A 15,736-nucleotide genomic window follows, 5' to 3' on the forward strand; every position below is an offset into this window, starting at 1 on the left:
CTGGGGCCTGACCATGTTTCCATTAATCATTGCATGAGAGTTCTACCACAACAGTTAGGGTGTTTGGCCATCCAAGAAACAGTTTAGGTCAGTTCTGGCTATCTCTCGACCATTGCCAGTAGTCTTTTGTGGAGTTATGTTTGTAGATGTCTGGGGACCTCTCTAGCACTTTGCTTTTTCCTATTCTCATGGGGTCCTCATTAGATGTCTGGGGACCTCTCTAGCACTTTGCTTTTTCCTATTCTCATGGGGTCCTCATTTATCACAGTCTCTCTTTCCTTGTTCTCCCTCTCTGTGTTTGATCCAGCTGGGATCTCCGGTTCCCCAAGTTCTCTTTCCCCCAACCCTTGGCCTTCATTTCCCCCCCTCATGTCCAGTTTGCTCATGTAGATCTCATCCATTTCTCTGTCACTGGGTGATCTTGGTGTCTTTCTTAGGGTCCTCTTTACTAAGTAGCCTCCCTGGAGTTATAAGTAGCAGTCTAGTCATCCTTTGCTTTACGTCTAGTATCCACCTATGTGTGATTACATACCATGTTTGTCTTTTGGAGTCTGGGTTACATCACTCAGGATGATTTTCTCTAGATCCATCCATTTGCCTGCAAAGCTCATGATGTCTTTTTTTTTTCTGCTGAGTAGTACACCATTGCATATATATATATATATGCATATATATATGTTTTATATATATATATATATATATATATATATATATATATAACATTTTATTCATACAATTCAGTAGAAGGATATCTAGGTTGTGTCTACGTTCTGGCTATTACAAATAATGCTGCTATGAACATAGCTGAGAATTTGCCCTTGTGGTATGATTTAGCATTCGTTGGGTATATGCCCAAGAGTGGTATAGATAGGTCTTTAGAGAGAATGATTCCCAATTTTCTAAAACAGTGCCATATTGATTTCCAAACTGGCTTTACAAGCTTGCATTCTCACCCACAGTGGAGGAGAATTCCCCTTGCTCCACATCCTCTCCAGCATAAGCTGTCTTCAGTGTTTTTGATGTTAGCCATTCTGACAGGTGTAAAGTGGTATCTCAGAGTCAATTTGATTTGAATTCTCCTGATGATTAGGGATGTTGAGAGATTCCATAAATGACTCTTAGCAATTTGAGCTTCCTCTGTTGAGAATTCTCTCTTTAGCTCTATAGCCCATTTTTTATTGGGACTGGTGGGCATTTTGATGTCTAATTTCTTGAGTTCTTTATATATTCTGGATATCAGCCCTCTCTCAGAAGTGGGGTTGGTGAAGATCTTTTCCCATTCTGTAGGCTGTCACTTTGTCTTCTTGACTGTGGCCTTTGCTCTACAAAAGCTTCTGAGTTTCAAGAGGTCCCATTGATTAATTGTTTCTCTCAGTGTCTATGCTACTGGTGTTATATTTAAGAAGAGACCTCCTGTGCCAATGCATTCAAGTCTACATCCTACTTTCTCTCCTGTCAGGTTCAGAGTAGCTGGATTTATGTTGATGTCTTTGATCAATTTGGACTTAAGTTTTGTGCACAATGAAAGATATGAATCTATTTGCAGCCTTCTACATGTTGATATCAGGTTATGCCAGCACCATTGGTTGAAGATGCTTTCTTTGTCCCATTGTACAAAGAAGTTTTGGCTTCTTTGTCAAAAATTATACATTTTTAAGTGTGCGGGTTAATATCAGGGTCTTCAGTTCAATTCCATTGGTCCACATGTCTGTTTTTGTACCAGTACCATTCTGTTTTATTATAGTAGAGATTGAAGTCAGGAATCGTGATGCCTCCAGAGGTTGTTTTATTGTACAGGATTCTTTTGGCTATCCTGAGTTTTTTGTTTTTTCATATCAAGTTGAGGATTGTTCTTTCCAGGTCTGTGAAGAATTGTGTTGGTATTTTGATGGGGATTGCATTGAATCGCCATATTGCTTTTGGTAAGATTGCCATTTTTACTATGTTAATCCTGCCTATCCATGAGTATGAAAGATATTTCCATTTTCTGACTTCTTCAATTACTTTTTTTAGGGACTAAAGTTCTTGTCATAAAGGTCCTTTGCTTGCTTAGTTAGAATTACACCAAGGTATTTTATATCGTCTGTGGCTATTGTAAAGTGTGATATATCTCTGATTTCCTTCTCAGCCTGTTTGTCAATTGTATCTAGGAGGGCTACTAATTTTTTTGAGTTAATCTTTTATCCTGTTAAGTTGCTCAAGGTGTTTATAAGCTGTATTAGTTCTTTGGTAGAATTTTTGGGGTCACTTGTGTATACTATCATGTCATCTGCAAATAGGGAAAGCTTGACTTCTTCCTTTTCAATTTGTATTTCCTTGATCTCCTTATGTTGTCTTATTGCTCTGGCTAGAACTTCAAGTACTATATTGAATAAGTATGGGGAGAGCAGACATCCTTGCCTCATTCCTGATTTTAGTGGAATCGCTTTGTGTTTCTCTCCCGTTAATTTGATGTTGATATTGTATTGCTGTAAATTGCCTTTATTATGTTTTGGTATGTTTCCTGTATTCCTATTCTCTCCAAGACTTTTATCATGAAGGGGTGTTGGATTTTGTTAAATGCCTTTTCAGCATCTAGTGAGATGATTATGTGGTTTTTTTCTTTTAGTCTGTTTATATGGTGTATTACTTTGACAGATTTTTGTAAGTTGAACCACCCCTGTATCCTTAGGAAGAAGCCTACTTGACCATGGTGGATAACTGTTTGATGTGTTCTTGGAGAATCTTTGCCAGTATTTTATTGAGTATTTTTGCATCAATGTTCATGTGGGAGATTGGTCTATAGCTCTTTTTCTTTGTTGCATCTTTGTTTGCCTTGGTAATCAGGGTAATTGTAGCCTTATAGAAGGAGTTGGGTAATGTTCCTTCTGGTTCTATTGTGTGGAACAATTTAGAGTATTGGTATTAACTCTTCTTTGAAGATATGGTGGAATTCTGCCCTAAAACCATGTGCTCCTGGGCTGGTTTTGGTTGGGAGAATTTAATGACTGATTCTATTTCCTTTTGGATTATTGGACTATTTAAATAGTGTATCTGGTCTTGATTTAACTTAGTATATGGTATCCAGACAATTATCTATTTCTTTTAGATTTTCCAGTGTTGTTGAGTAGAGGTTTTTGAAGTATGACCTGATGATTTTCTGGATTTCCTCAGGGTTAGTTGTTATGTCTACCTTTCCATTTCTGATTTTGTTAATTTGTATGCTCCCTCTCTTTCTCTGCTTTTTGGTTTGTTTAAATAAGGCCTTGTCAATCTTGTTGATTTTCTCAAAGAACCAACACCTTTTTCCGTTAATTCTTTGTATTGTTCTCTTTGTTTCTATTTTTATTGATTTCTGCTTTCAACTTGATTTTTTTCTGGCATCTATTCTTCTTTGGCGACTTTGCTTCTTCTTGTTCTAGAGATTTCAAGTGTGCTGTTAAGCCACTAGTGTGAGATTTCTCCAACTTCTTTATGTGGGGATTTAGTGCTATGAATTTCCCTCCTAGAACTGCTTTCATAGTGTCCTATAAGTTTGGGTATGTGGTTTATTCATTTTCATTGATCTCTAGGAAGTCTTTAATTTCTTTCTTTATTTTTTCCTTGACCCATTGGTGATTCAGTTGATCATTATTCAGTTTCCATTAGATTGTAGGTTTTCTGTAGCATTTGCTGTTGTTGAAATCTAACTTTACATGATGGTGGTCTGATAGAACACAGGAGGTTATTCCAATTTTTTTTGTGTCTGTTGAGATCTGCTTTGTGGCCAAGTATGTGGTCGATTTTAGAGAAGGTTTCATGGGATGCTGAGAAGAAGGTATATTCTTCTTTGTTAGGATGGAATGTTCTGTAGATATGGATTAAGTTCATTTGAGTCATAAAATCAGTTAAGTCCTTTATTTCTCTGTTAAATTTTGATTTTTTAGATCTGTCCAGTGGTTAGAGTGGGGTGTTGAAGTCTCCCACTATTAATGTGTGGGGTTTTATGTGGTTTAACCTTTAGTAATGTTTCTATCACATTTGTGGTTGCCCTTGTGTTTAGGACATAAATGTTCAGAATTGAAACTTCATCTTGGTGGTGAGTATTTAATGACATTCTTGATCTTTTTCATTGATTTTAGCTTGAATCTATTTTGCTAGAGACTAGGATGGCTACACCTGCATGCTTCTTAAGACCATTTGATTGGAAATACTTTTCCCAGCCTTATATTCTTAGATAGTACCTATCTTTGAATTTGAGGTATGATTCTTGTATGGAGCAGAAACATGGGTACCCTGTGTCTTTTTATAGGTGAATTTAGTCCATTGATATTAAGGAATATTAACAACCAGTTGTTGTTCATTCCTGATATTATTTTGTGTTAGTTTGTGTGCTTCTTTTCTTTGGGGTTTACTGCTGTGCTGTTATGCATTGCCTGTGTTCTCATGGGTTTCTTTCCAGTATGTACAATTGGATGTCTGAGAAGTTGACTGTGTCGTACAAAGACTTTACCATATTGATTACATTCATAGAGTTTCTCTTCAGCATGTGTTCTTTCATGTACTTGGAGATAACTGTCTTCTGCAAAGGCTTTACCACACTGATTATATTCATAGGGTTTGTCTCCAGTATGTGTTCTTTTATGCCTTCGAAGAATACTCTGATATGAAAAGGCTTTACCACACTGATTACATTCATAGGGCTTCTCTCCGGTATGTGTTCTTTTATGCCTTCGGAGAATACTCTGACATGAAAAGGCTTTACCACACTGATTACATTCATAGGGTTTCTCTCCAGTATGTGTTCTTTTATGCGTTTGAAGTGAACAGTGATATGAAAAGGCTTTGCCACACTGAGTACATCCATAGGGCTTCTCTCCAGTATGTGTTCTTTTATGCCTTTGAAGGTAACTCTGACATTTAAAGGTTTTACCACACTGATTACATTCATAGGGTTTCTCTCCAGTATGTGTTCCTTTATGACTTTGAAGATAACTATGACATGTAAAGGCTTTACCACACTGATTACATTCAAAGGGTTTCTCTCCAGTATGCGTTCTTTTATGCCTTTGAAGATAACTATGACATGTAAAGGCTTTACCACACTGATTACATTCATAGGGCTTCTCTCCGGTATGTGTTCTTTTATGCCTTCGGAGAATACTCTGACATGAAAAGGCTTTACCACACTGATTACATTCATAGGGTTTCTCTCCAGTATGTGTTCTTTTATGCCTTTGAAGATGACTGTGACATGAAAAGGCTTTACCACACTGATTACATACATAGGGTTTCTCCCCAGTATGTGTTCTTTTATGCCATCGAAGAATACTCTGAGATGAAAAGGCTTTACCACAATGATTACATTCATAAGGTTTCTCTCCAGTATGTGTTCTTTTATGCGTTTGAAGTGAACAGTGATATGAAAAGGCTTTGCCACACTGAGTACATCCATAGGGCTTCTCTCCAGTATGTGTTCTTTTATGCCTTTGAAGGTAACTCTGACATTTAAAGGTTTTACCACACTGATTACATTCATAGGGTTTCTCTCCAGTATGTGTTCCTTTATGACTTTGAAGATAACTATGACATGTAAAGGCTTTACCACACTGATTACATTCAAAGGGTTTCTCTCCAGTATGCGTTCTTTTATGCCTTTGAAGATAACTATGACATGTAAAGGCTTTACCACACTGATTACATTCATAGGGCTTCTCTCCGGTATGTGTTCTTTTATGCCTTCGGAGAATACTCTGACATGAAAAGGCTTTACCACACTGATTACATTTATAGGGTTTCTCTCCAGTATGTGTTCTTTTATGCCTTTGAAGATGACTGTGACATAAAAAGGCTTTACCACACTGATTACATACATAGGGTTTCTCCCCAGTATGTTTTCTTTTATGCCATCGAAGAATACTCTGATATGAAAAGGCTTTACAACAATGATTACATTCATAAGGTTTCTCTCCAGTATGTGTTCTTTTATGCGTTTGAAGTGAACAGTGATATGAAAAGGCTTTGCCACACTGAGTACATCCATAGGGCTTCTCTCCAGTATGTGTTCTTTTATGCCTTTGAAGGTAACTCTGACATTTAAAGGTTTTACCACACTGATTACATTCATAGGGTTTCTCTCCAATATGTGTTGTTTTATGACTTTGAAGATGACTGTGACATATAAAGGCTTTACCACAAAGATTACATTTATAGTATGTATGTCTTCTTTCCTGCCTTTGAGGATGACTGGAACATGCAAAGGTTTTAAAATATTGATTACATTCATATGCTGTATTTCCAGTATGTGTTCTTTTATGCTTTGGGAGAAGACTCTGACATTCAAAGGTTTTAACACATTGAGCATATTCAGAAGGCTTCTCTGTAGTATGACTTCTTTCATGCCTGAGAGGAAATTTGGTGCATGTGAAAGATATACCACATTCATTACAATGTCAAATCTGTATATCTATATGCATTTATTTTACAATTTGGTCTAAATATAAAGAGCAATAAGATCTTAAGATTTTAGCCCATTAGTTACACTTAGGTTTTCCCCTACATTAAGGATTGTTTTGCATATTTGAAGATTCCTGTGATAGTAAGATCCTTCATTACCTGGCTCATATTGATGGCATCTGTTTCTCTATGAGATTTTTCACACCATTGAAGAGAACTGGATGAATTCAGACCTTTATCTCACTTCTTCCATTAGCAAATTTTCCTATACTGTGAGTCCTGCTATATTTCCAAAGTGAACCAGGACAAACACAAGCATTTACACAATGCTGGCATTCACTGCAGTGTGTTTGTTGCTGGATTAACCAATGAAGCAGAAAAATCATTCTTTTGTAAACTTGTATCACATTCAACAAGTCTACTCAACATGGGGATTACTACATATATTCTAATTGTTCTGAGATAGAGAAATGTATATTGCTTCTTTCCATGTCCCTATGTTCTTATTTTCAAAGTGACATATGATATAGCTATTAAAGGAAGAATAACAACTAAAAGATTTCCACATTTCATTTACAGGTGGACTTTCTGTTCTTCATCAACATGTGGTATGGGGATTAAGTTTCCTCCACAACAACCACCCCCCCCATTAACTTTTGACTCTAACTACTCTTCTCATTAAATTTAGCAAAGTCAGAACAAATATATAAGTACAATATTTTACTATGAACTGTTTGCTTATTAGAAGATTTTGGACATAATCTTATTACATATTTAATGAGCATAACTTTTGTAATATAAATAGTAGGAAACTAAACGGATAGTCAGTTCTACATCATAGCTGTGATGGAACTATGATTCTAATGGTGATATCTGTTAAGGCATTGATTCCTTGTCTTCATTCTTCAAAGAATGACATGAAAACACAATTCACTTGCCATTGAGGTATATGGTATTGAAATCATTTAATGATCATCAATGTACTTTAAACTGTAATTATTTATACTGATCTGATTATTTAAAAGTAACAGATATATTAAAATATCTCCAGAGGAACATTTGTATCAGGTTGCACATGAAAATTACCTTCCATGTCTTCGAAAACTTTGACAGTGCTCTTCAATATTATCTTCCCACTTGTACCCTAGAATATTTTACCAGGAAATATATGAAATATTATTGGAAATTGTGCAAAATTAAAGTAACTCCCTTCAATAATCCTTAAAACCATGCTTAATATCTTCACCTCATTCTTCCTCAGACTCAATCAAATTACAGAAGAGTATCTATAACCAGGAACTAGTTGTCCCCTTATTTTAAAATATGAAGGAAAATATACGGTATTACCTATAACAGTGAGGTTTCTATAAGTTTCCACCATCACATCTTTGTAGAGATTCTTCTGGGAAGGATCCAGCAAAGCCCACTCTTCCTGAGTGAAGTTGACATGCACATCATTATAGGTTACTGGATCCTAAAATTTGCATACATAAATGTGTCATGTCCATGCATACAAGGCATATATATGATACTGACATAATTATAAATGCAGGCTTCTTTAAAAATATAGTCAGCCGGACAGTAGTGGCGCACGCCTTTAATCCCAGCACTTGGGAGGCAGAGGCAGGCGGATCTCTGTGAGTTCGAGGCCAGCCTGGTCTCCAAAGCGAGTTCCAGGAAAGGCGCAAAGCTACACAGAGAAACCCTGTCTCGAAAAATCAAAAAAAAATATATAGCCATAATAATTCTGGTGTTTCAAACACTTATTCTATGATATAAATATAATAATATTATCATTTAGCCACTTTAGAAGGAAATTGGGAATTTACCGCTATCATTTCTGAATGCTTTGAATGGGATATCACCTTGTAAGAGAATACATATTACCAGATAGAGTGACAAGATAACCCATCATCATTACTGACTACATGTTAGAGAAACTGTATGAATAGTTACTAAATACAAAAAAGATGAGCAAGCTGAGTGTATTGACTCATGCCTTTAATACCAGCATGAAGATAAAGGAGGCAGGTATATCAGCATCTGAGTTGAAAGCTAACCTATATGCAATCAATTCTAGGAGAGCAAGAAGTAAAAATTAAGATCCTTTCTCCTCTGCAAAAACCAATCAAACAAACAAAAATGATAGGAAGAACTCAGAGGTTTTTTAAATGAAGTTTCTACAAAGAAATATGTAATTGCTTGAGTTCTGCATTCATTTACTAGATACCTGAATTCCTTCAGTTTAGATGGTAACCTTAATAAATTTTACCAAAAGGAACTATGGATCTAAACAGTTACAAATAGAAAGATGAAACCATTAGCAACATAAATGTTGATCATAAATAATCAACACAGTACAAGAGAGACAGCTCAGAAGTTAAGAGTACTTCTTGATCTTGCATATAAGTGGGCCTAATTGCCAGCACTTACAGAGGAGAGTCTGAATGTTTGTAAATCTGGATGAATATATTTAACCTTTTGCCAAAAGTCATCATTTCCTTGTCCTTTGCAGGAACAAAATCACTTTTGGTGTACCACATTATGTTCTATCTTGTTTCTTGTTGTGATTGAGTTATCTACCCAAAAGCTCCACAGGTAATGAATGGGTTTATTTGGCTGATTCTGCCATGTTACAATCCATCATTGTGGGAACTTAGAATAGAAATTCAAGCTAGCAAATAGAGACAAAAATCATTTAACTAAACTATTGTTTAGTAGCTTTCTCTGTTACTTGGTCATTGTGTCATGCTCAGCTATCTCTCTTATCCAGCCCAAGCCAACTTTCTTACAGATATTGTACCATCACTGAAAGGGCTTTCATACATCAATCAGCAATCAACAAAATCTCTTAAAGACATAGCACCCAGCCATTCTGATTGGTCACATCTTCAACTAAGTTCCCACAGACGACGATAGACTTTGTATGTTGACAGCTGGAAGTAACTAGGACACACACAATAATATATGAGAAGGTTTAAAAACTAAAAGCCAATGTATCAACAGTGTCAATAACTTAAATAGCAACAATGCAAACATTGATGACAGTAACAACTGGAAAACACATGTATGCCAAAAAGTGAGGAGAAACAAGCTTCTAAGATCAAAAAGAGTAAACAAATGCTGTTTTTCCTCAGAAAGTCTCCAAACCAATAAACTCAAGGAACTCATAACATAATATAGTAATTTTTCAGAAAATAAAAATAGGTGTAGGTCCATCATTTTGCAGAAAAAAATATAACCAAATTATAACTAATAAAAAACTGACAAAACCTAGATATTACAACTGAATAAAGGAGACACAAAGAGAGACCTACATAGTTAACATGGTCTCTTGAACAAAAACTGTAGGAATATAATGAAAATCAAAATAAAAAAATCCCTGACCACCATTCACATTATTCACCCCAGTTCTCTCATTAGCCAATAATAGAAAATAGGTTGAGTGAGGACTGTTCTGGAAAAATTGGATGGATTCACTTGAAGTCTGATAATTCTACATTGTAGAAAAAGGTTTTAAGTACTGAAATTATCTCATCATCTTTTAAAGAAGAAAAGAATGTCTGTTAGGATCATTTCAAAACCTTTTGTTTCCTATGATTGATGATTGGATGTAAGTCTGCATCAGAGTAGGAAAATGAAAAATTTTAAAATCAAGTACTAGATAAGAGATTTTTAATCAGTGTTGTATGATTTGTATCATATACCTAAAGCAACCTGTTTTCCTCTAATTGTTTTATAAGTCATAAGCATTTTTGAAAACAAGTATATCCTCATTTTTATTTATATGTTTTATGTGTGACAGAGGTTTTCTATGTGTGTACAAGTGACACACCAAAGAGTGTGTGGGATCCCTGGATCTGTAATATCAGGTGGTTATGAGCCTCTCAACTTGAGTGTTGGTTTCTGAACTAAGGTTAACCCCAAGTAGAATTTTTGCTGAATGTCATGCACAGCCCACAGATTCAAGTCTCAGACGATACACCCTCATGGACTACTCTATAATCCTAAAATATTTTTGTGTCCCCATAAGATACAGTGCCCCCCTCCAGCAGGAAGTAGTAAGAGAAGCTACGCCCAAATTCCCAAATATACCAACCTGGCTTTGGAGATGTGTTAAAGTTAAAACCTTCCCTTTAAAAAAAAAAAAAGAAAAAAAAAAGAAAAGGGGAAGTGCTGTGGGATGGTCTGTATGTCAAATGCTCTGATTGGTCAATAAATACAACACTGATTGGTCAGTGGCCAGGCAGGAAGTATAGGCAGGACTAACAGATAGGAGAATTGAGAGAACAGGAAGGAGGGAGGAGACACTGCCAGCCGCCGCCACGACAAGCAGCATGGGAAGATGCCGGTAAGCCATGAGCCATATGGCAAGGTATAGATTTATAGAAATTGATTAATTTAAGATTTAAGAACTGGATCACTAGAAGCCTGAGCCATTAGGCCAAACAGTTTAAACAATAAAAGTCTTTATGTGTTTACTCAGTTGGGTCTCAGTGGCTGTGGGATTGTTGGGTGAGAGAGATTTGTCCTGACTATGGACCAGGCAGGACTGGAGAAAACTCCAGCTACACCCTTGATCTAATTTTGTTGTCTTATTGCTCTAGCTAGAACTTCAAGTACCATATTGAATAAGTAGGGGGCAAGTAGACAGCCTTGTCTTGTTCCTGATTTTAGTGCAATCATTTTGAGTTTCTCTCCATTTACCTTGATATTGGCTGTCACCTTGCTGTAAATTGCCTTTATTATGTTTAGGTATGTTCCTTGTATTGCTGATATCTCTAGAACCTTTATCATGAAGGGGTGTTGGATTTTGTCAAAGGCTTTTTCAGCATCCATTGAGATGATCATGTGTTTTTTTTCTTTCAGTTTGTTTTTATGGTATATTACATTGACAGATTTTTGTATGTTGAAGCATCCTTTCATCCCTAGGATGAAGCCTACTTGGTCATGGTGGATAACTTTTTTAATGTGTTCCTGGATTTTGGTTAGCCACTATTTTATTGAGTATTTTTGCATCAATGTTCATGAGGGAGATTGATCTGTAATTCTCTCTTTTTTTTTTTTTTTTGTTGCATCTTTGTGTGGTTTGGGTATCAGGATAACTGTAGCCTCATAAAAGGAATTTGGTAATGTTCCTTCTGTTTTTATAGCGTGGAACAATTTGAAGTGTATTGGTATTAGCTATTCTTTGAAAATCTGGTAGAATTCTTCGCTGAAACCATCTGGTCCTGGGCTTTTTTTGGTTGAGAGACTTTTAATGACTGTTTCTATTTCTTTAGGGATTATTGGTCTATTTAAATAGTTTGTCTGGTCTTGATTTAACTTTAGTATGGGGTACCTATCCAGAAGATCATCCATTTCTTTGAGATTTTCTAATATTGTGGAATACAGGTTTTTGAAGTGAGACCTGATGATTCTCTGGATTTCCTAATTGTCTGTTGTTATGTCCCCCCTTTCACTTCTGATTTTGTTAATTTGGATGCTCTCTCTCTGCTTTTTGGTTAATTTGGATAAGGATTATCTATCTTGTTGATTTTCTAAAGAACCAACTCTTTGTTTCATTGATTCTTTGTATTGTTCTCTTTGTTTCTCTTTTATTGATTTCAGCTCTCAATTTCATTATTTCCTGGCATCTGTTTCTCCTGAGTGAATTTGTTTCTTCTTGTTCTAGAGATTTCAGGAGTGCTGTTAAGTCACTACTGTGAGATTTTTCCTACTTCTTTTTGTGGGCATTTAGAGCTATGAATTTTCTCCTCTTAGCACTGCTTTCATAGTGTCCCATAAGTTTGGGTATGTTGTACATTCGTTTTCATTGAATTATAGGAAATCTTTAATGTCTTTCTTTATTTCTTCCTTGACCCATTGGTGATTCAGTTGGACATTACTCAGTTTCCATGAGATCGTAGGCTTTCTGTAATTTTTGTTGTTGTTGAAATCTAACTTTAAACCATGGTGTTCTGATAGAACACCGGAGGTTATTTCAATTTTTTTTTTTGTATCTGTGGAGATTTGCTTTTGTGACCAAGCATGTGGTCAATTTTGGAGAAGGTTCCATGGGGTGCTGAAAAGAAGGTATATTCTTTTTTGTTAGGGTGGAATATTCTGTAAATATCTATTAAGTCTATTTGAGTCATAATGTTTGTTAGTTCCCTTATTTGTTAAGTTTCTGGCAGACCTGTCCATTGGTTAAAGTGGAGTGTTGAAGTCTCCAACTACTAGTGTATGGGGCTTGACGTACGATTTAAGCTCTAGTAATATTTCTTTTATGAATGTCAATGCCCTTGTATTTGGGGCATAAATATTCAGAATTGAGACTTCATCTTCTCAGATTTTTTCTGTGATAAATATTTAGTATCCTTCCTGATCTCTTTCAATTGATTTTAGTTTGAAGTCTATTTTATTAGATATTAGAATAGCTATACCAGCTTGCTTCTTATATCCATTTGATTGGAAAGTCTTTTCCCAGTCTTTTATTCTGAGGTAGTGTCTGACTTTGAAGATGATGTGTGTTTCTTGTATGCAACAAATGGATGGATCTTGTTTTTGTATCCATTCTGTTTGCCTGTGTCTTTCTATAGGAGATTTGAGACCATTGATATTGTTGAATATTAATGACCAGTCATTGTTAATTTCTGTTATTTTTTGTTGGTAGTGTTGTAGGTTTTCCTTCTTTGTTATTTGTTGGTATGGGACTATCAATTGACTGTGTTTTCATGGGTGTATCTAACTTCCATAGGTTGAATTTTTTCTTCAAGTGCTTTCTATAGGGCTGGATTTGTGGAGAGATATTGTTTAAATTTGGTTTTATCACGCAATATTTTGTTTACTCCGTCTTTGTTGATAGGGAGTTTTGCTGGGTATAGCAGCCTGGGTTGGCATCCATGGTCTCTTAATATCTGCATAATGTCTGTAAAAATATGGAATGCTTCACAGATATGCTTGGTTTCCTTGCACAGGGGCCATGCTAATCTACTCTGTATCATTCCAATTTTAGTAAACATGCTGCGGAAGCGAGCACTACATTAATTTTTTTCTGGTTATGTGCATGCTTGTGTGTGTGTGTGTTGGTTTGTGTAATGTGAGCCACAAAGGAAGTGTGGAGAATAAAGACAATTTTATGGAGTCTACTTTTGTCCATCTTCATATGGTGTTCAAGATTAGGTCACAGCTTTGCACAATATAGACATTTCTAACAGAGCAGTCCCATTGATGCTCAAATAAGATTAGTTGATACACTAAATCAGTAAAATATTGTCTTTTTATGTTGTAAATAGGTTTTCATTGGAATATAGAAGAAATTGAATAATAAATCTTATTTGCTTATGAAAATGATATACTGCTGCCTTTGTTTTTGTTTTTGTTTGTATTGCAGGTGGAATGAGTTAGTTCATTATCAGGACTAAACATCTGTTCATAACACTTTCTCAGAACAACAAATGAATGTCAGAGAATACTTTTTGTGAGAAGATATTAGAAAGGAAAGATCTCAAATGCTTATGGATCGGTAGAATCAACATAGTAGAAATGGCAATCTTACCAAAAGTAATATAAAGATTCAATGCAATCCCCATCAAAATCCCAACACCATTCTTCACACACCTGGAAAGAACAATACTTAACTTTATATGTAAAAACAAAAAAACTAGAATAGCTAAAAGAATCCTGTATAATAAAGCAACCGCTGGAGGCATCATGATCCCTGATGTCAAGCTCTACTATAGAGCTACATTATTAAAAAAACAGCTTGGTACTGGCATAAAAACTGACATGTGGACCAATGGAATAGAACTGAAGACCCTGACCCTAATCCACACAGCTATGAACATATGATTTTCAACAAAGAAGCCAAAACCATACCATGGAAAAAAGAAATTATCTTCAAAATATGCTGCTGGCATAACTGGATGTCAACATGCAGAAGATTGCAAATAAATCCATATCTGTCACCATGCACAAAACTCAAGTCCAAATGGATCAAAGACCTTAACTCAAATCCAGTTACACTGAACTTGATAGAAGAGAAAGTAGGAAGTAGTCTGGAACAAACTGGCAGAGGAGACCATGTGGTGATAATCTAATTGTACTGAATTATTATTTTGATTGTATGTTAATAAATAAAGTTGTCTGGGAGTCAGAGCTATTAGAGCCATAGCAAGAGTGTGGCGGTGGTGGCACACGCCTTTAATCCCATAGATATCTGTGTGTTCAGGGTCAGAGCTATTAGAGCCATAGCAAGAGTGTGGCGGTGGTGGCACACGCCTTTAATCCCATAAGATCTCTGTGTGTTCAGGGATACAGCCAGCATTGGAGACATATGCCTTTAAGACCTAGGGGGCTGTACATTCAGACAGTGACGAGGCAGTCATGTGTTTGGGTTTACAACCAATGAGAAGGCAGAACAACATACTTTAAAAATACGAACCGACAGGAAGTAGGTCTCTTTTCGCGAAGCTGGGACAGCAGGAGGAAGGGTGAGATTTTAGCTCTGAGCTCTGACTTCTCGGCTTTCTCTTTTACATTGTTTCTGTGTTTCTTATTTAATAAGACGGTTGGTTACATCTACATCTGGCGCCCAACGTGACAAGAATCCATTAAAAACTGCTTGGCGGCCGGGCGGTGGTGGCGCACGCCTTTAATCCCAGCACTCGGGAGGCAGAGGCAGGCGGATCTTTGTGAGTTCGAGGCCAGCCTGGGCTACCAAGTGAGTTCCAGGAAAGGCGCAAATCTACACAGAGAAACCCTGTCTCGAAAAAAACCAAAAAAAAAAAAAAAAAAAAAAAAAACTGCTTGAATTGGCGGCAGGTCCGCTTTCCCGCAAGGGCGGCAGGCGGCCCGAGGAGGCGGCGGCGGCGGCGGCGGCGGCGGCGGCGGCGGCGGCGGCGGCAGCGGCGGCACACGGCGGCCGGTTTGTATGCAATATAAGTCTCTGTGTTTACTTGGTTGGGTCTGAGCGGCTGTGGGACTGGCGGGTGACAAAGATTTGTGCTGACTGTGGGCAAGGCAGGAAAACTCTAGCTACAAGACCACTTCCTAAATATAATACCAGTAGCACAGACACTGAGAGCAACAATTACTAAATGAGACCTCCTGAAACTGAGAAGCTTTTGTAGAGCAAAGGATATGGTCAATAAGACCAAACAACAGCCTACAGAATGGGAAAAGATCTTCACCAACCCCACATCTAATAAAGGGCTGATGTCCAAAATATATAAAGTACTCAAAAAGCTAGACTTCAAAATACAGAACAATCCAATTAAAAAAATAACCTACAGAGCTTAACAGAATTCTCAACAAAAGAATCTGAAATGGCTAAAAGGCA

At 36.6% G+C, this 15,736-nt stretch overlaps 1 protein-coding gene and 1 non-coding gene across 2 annotated transcripts in view; both read right to left on the reverse strand.

The window, feature by feature from the left end:
• Positions 1-749: 749 nt before the first annotated feature.
• The window catches only part of LOC143269386 (uncharacterized), a 28,893-nt gene continuing 13,906 nt past the window's right edge, over positions 750-15,736 (reverse strand). The window contains 5 exon segments of the mRNA XM_076554483.1: positions 750-4,915; positions 4,918-5,018; positions 5,020-6,360; positions 7,501-7,558; positions 7,762-7,888. Of these exon segments, the coding sequence (XP_076410598.1) occupies positions 4,341-4,915; positions 4,918-5,018; positions 5,020-6,360; positions 7,501-7,558; positions 7,762-7,888 (2,202 nt within the window). The 3' untranslated portion in view covers positions 750-4,340.
• On the reverse strand, positions 13,329-13,435 carry LOC143269448 (U6 spliceosomal RNA). Its single transcript, XR_013045871.1, has one exon. It is a non-coding gene; the product is annotated as a U6 spliceosomal RNA (small nuclear RNA).

This window comes from Peromyscus maniculatus, chromosome 18, assembly GCF_049852395.1.
Source record: "Peromyscus maniculatus bairdii isolate BWxNUB_F1_BW_parent chromosome 18, HU_Pman_BW_mat_3.1, whole genome shotgun sequence".
NCBI classification, from domain to species: Eukaryota; Metazoa; Chordata; class Mammalia; order Rodentia; family Cricetidae; genus Peromyscus; species Peromyscus maniculatus.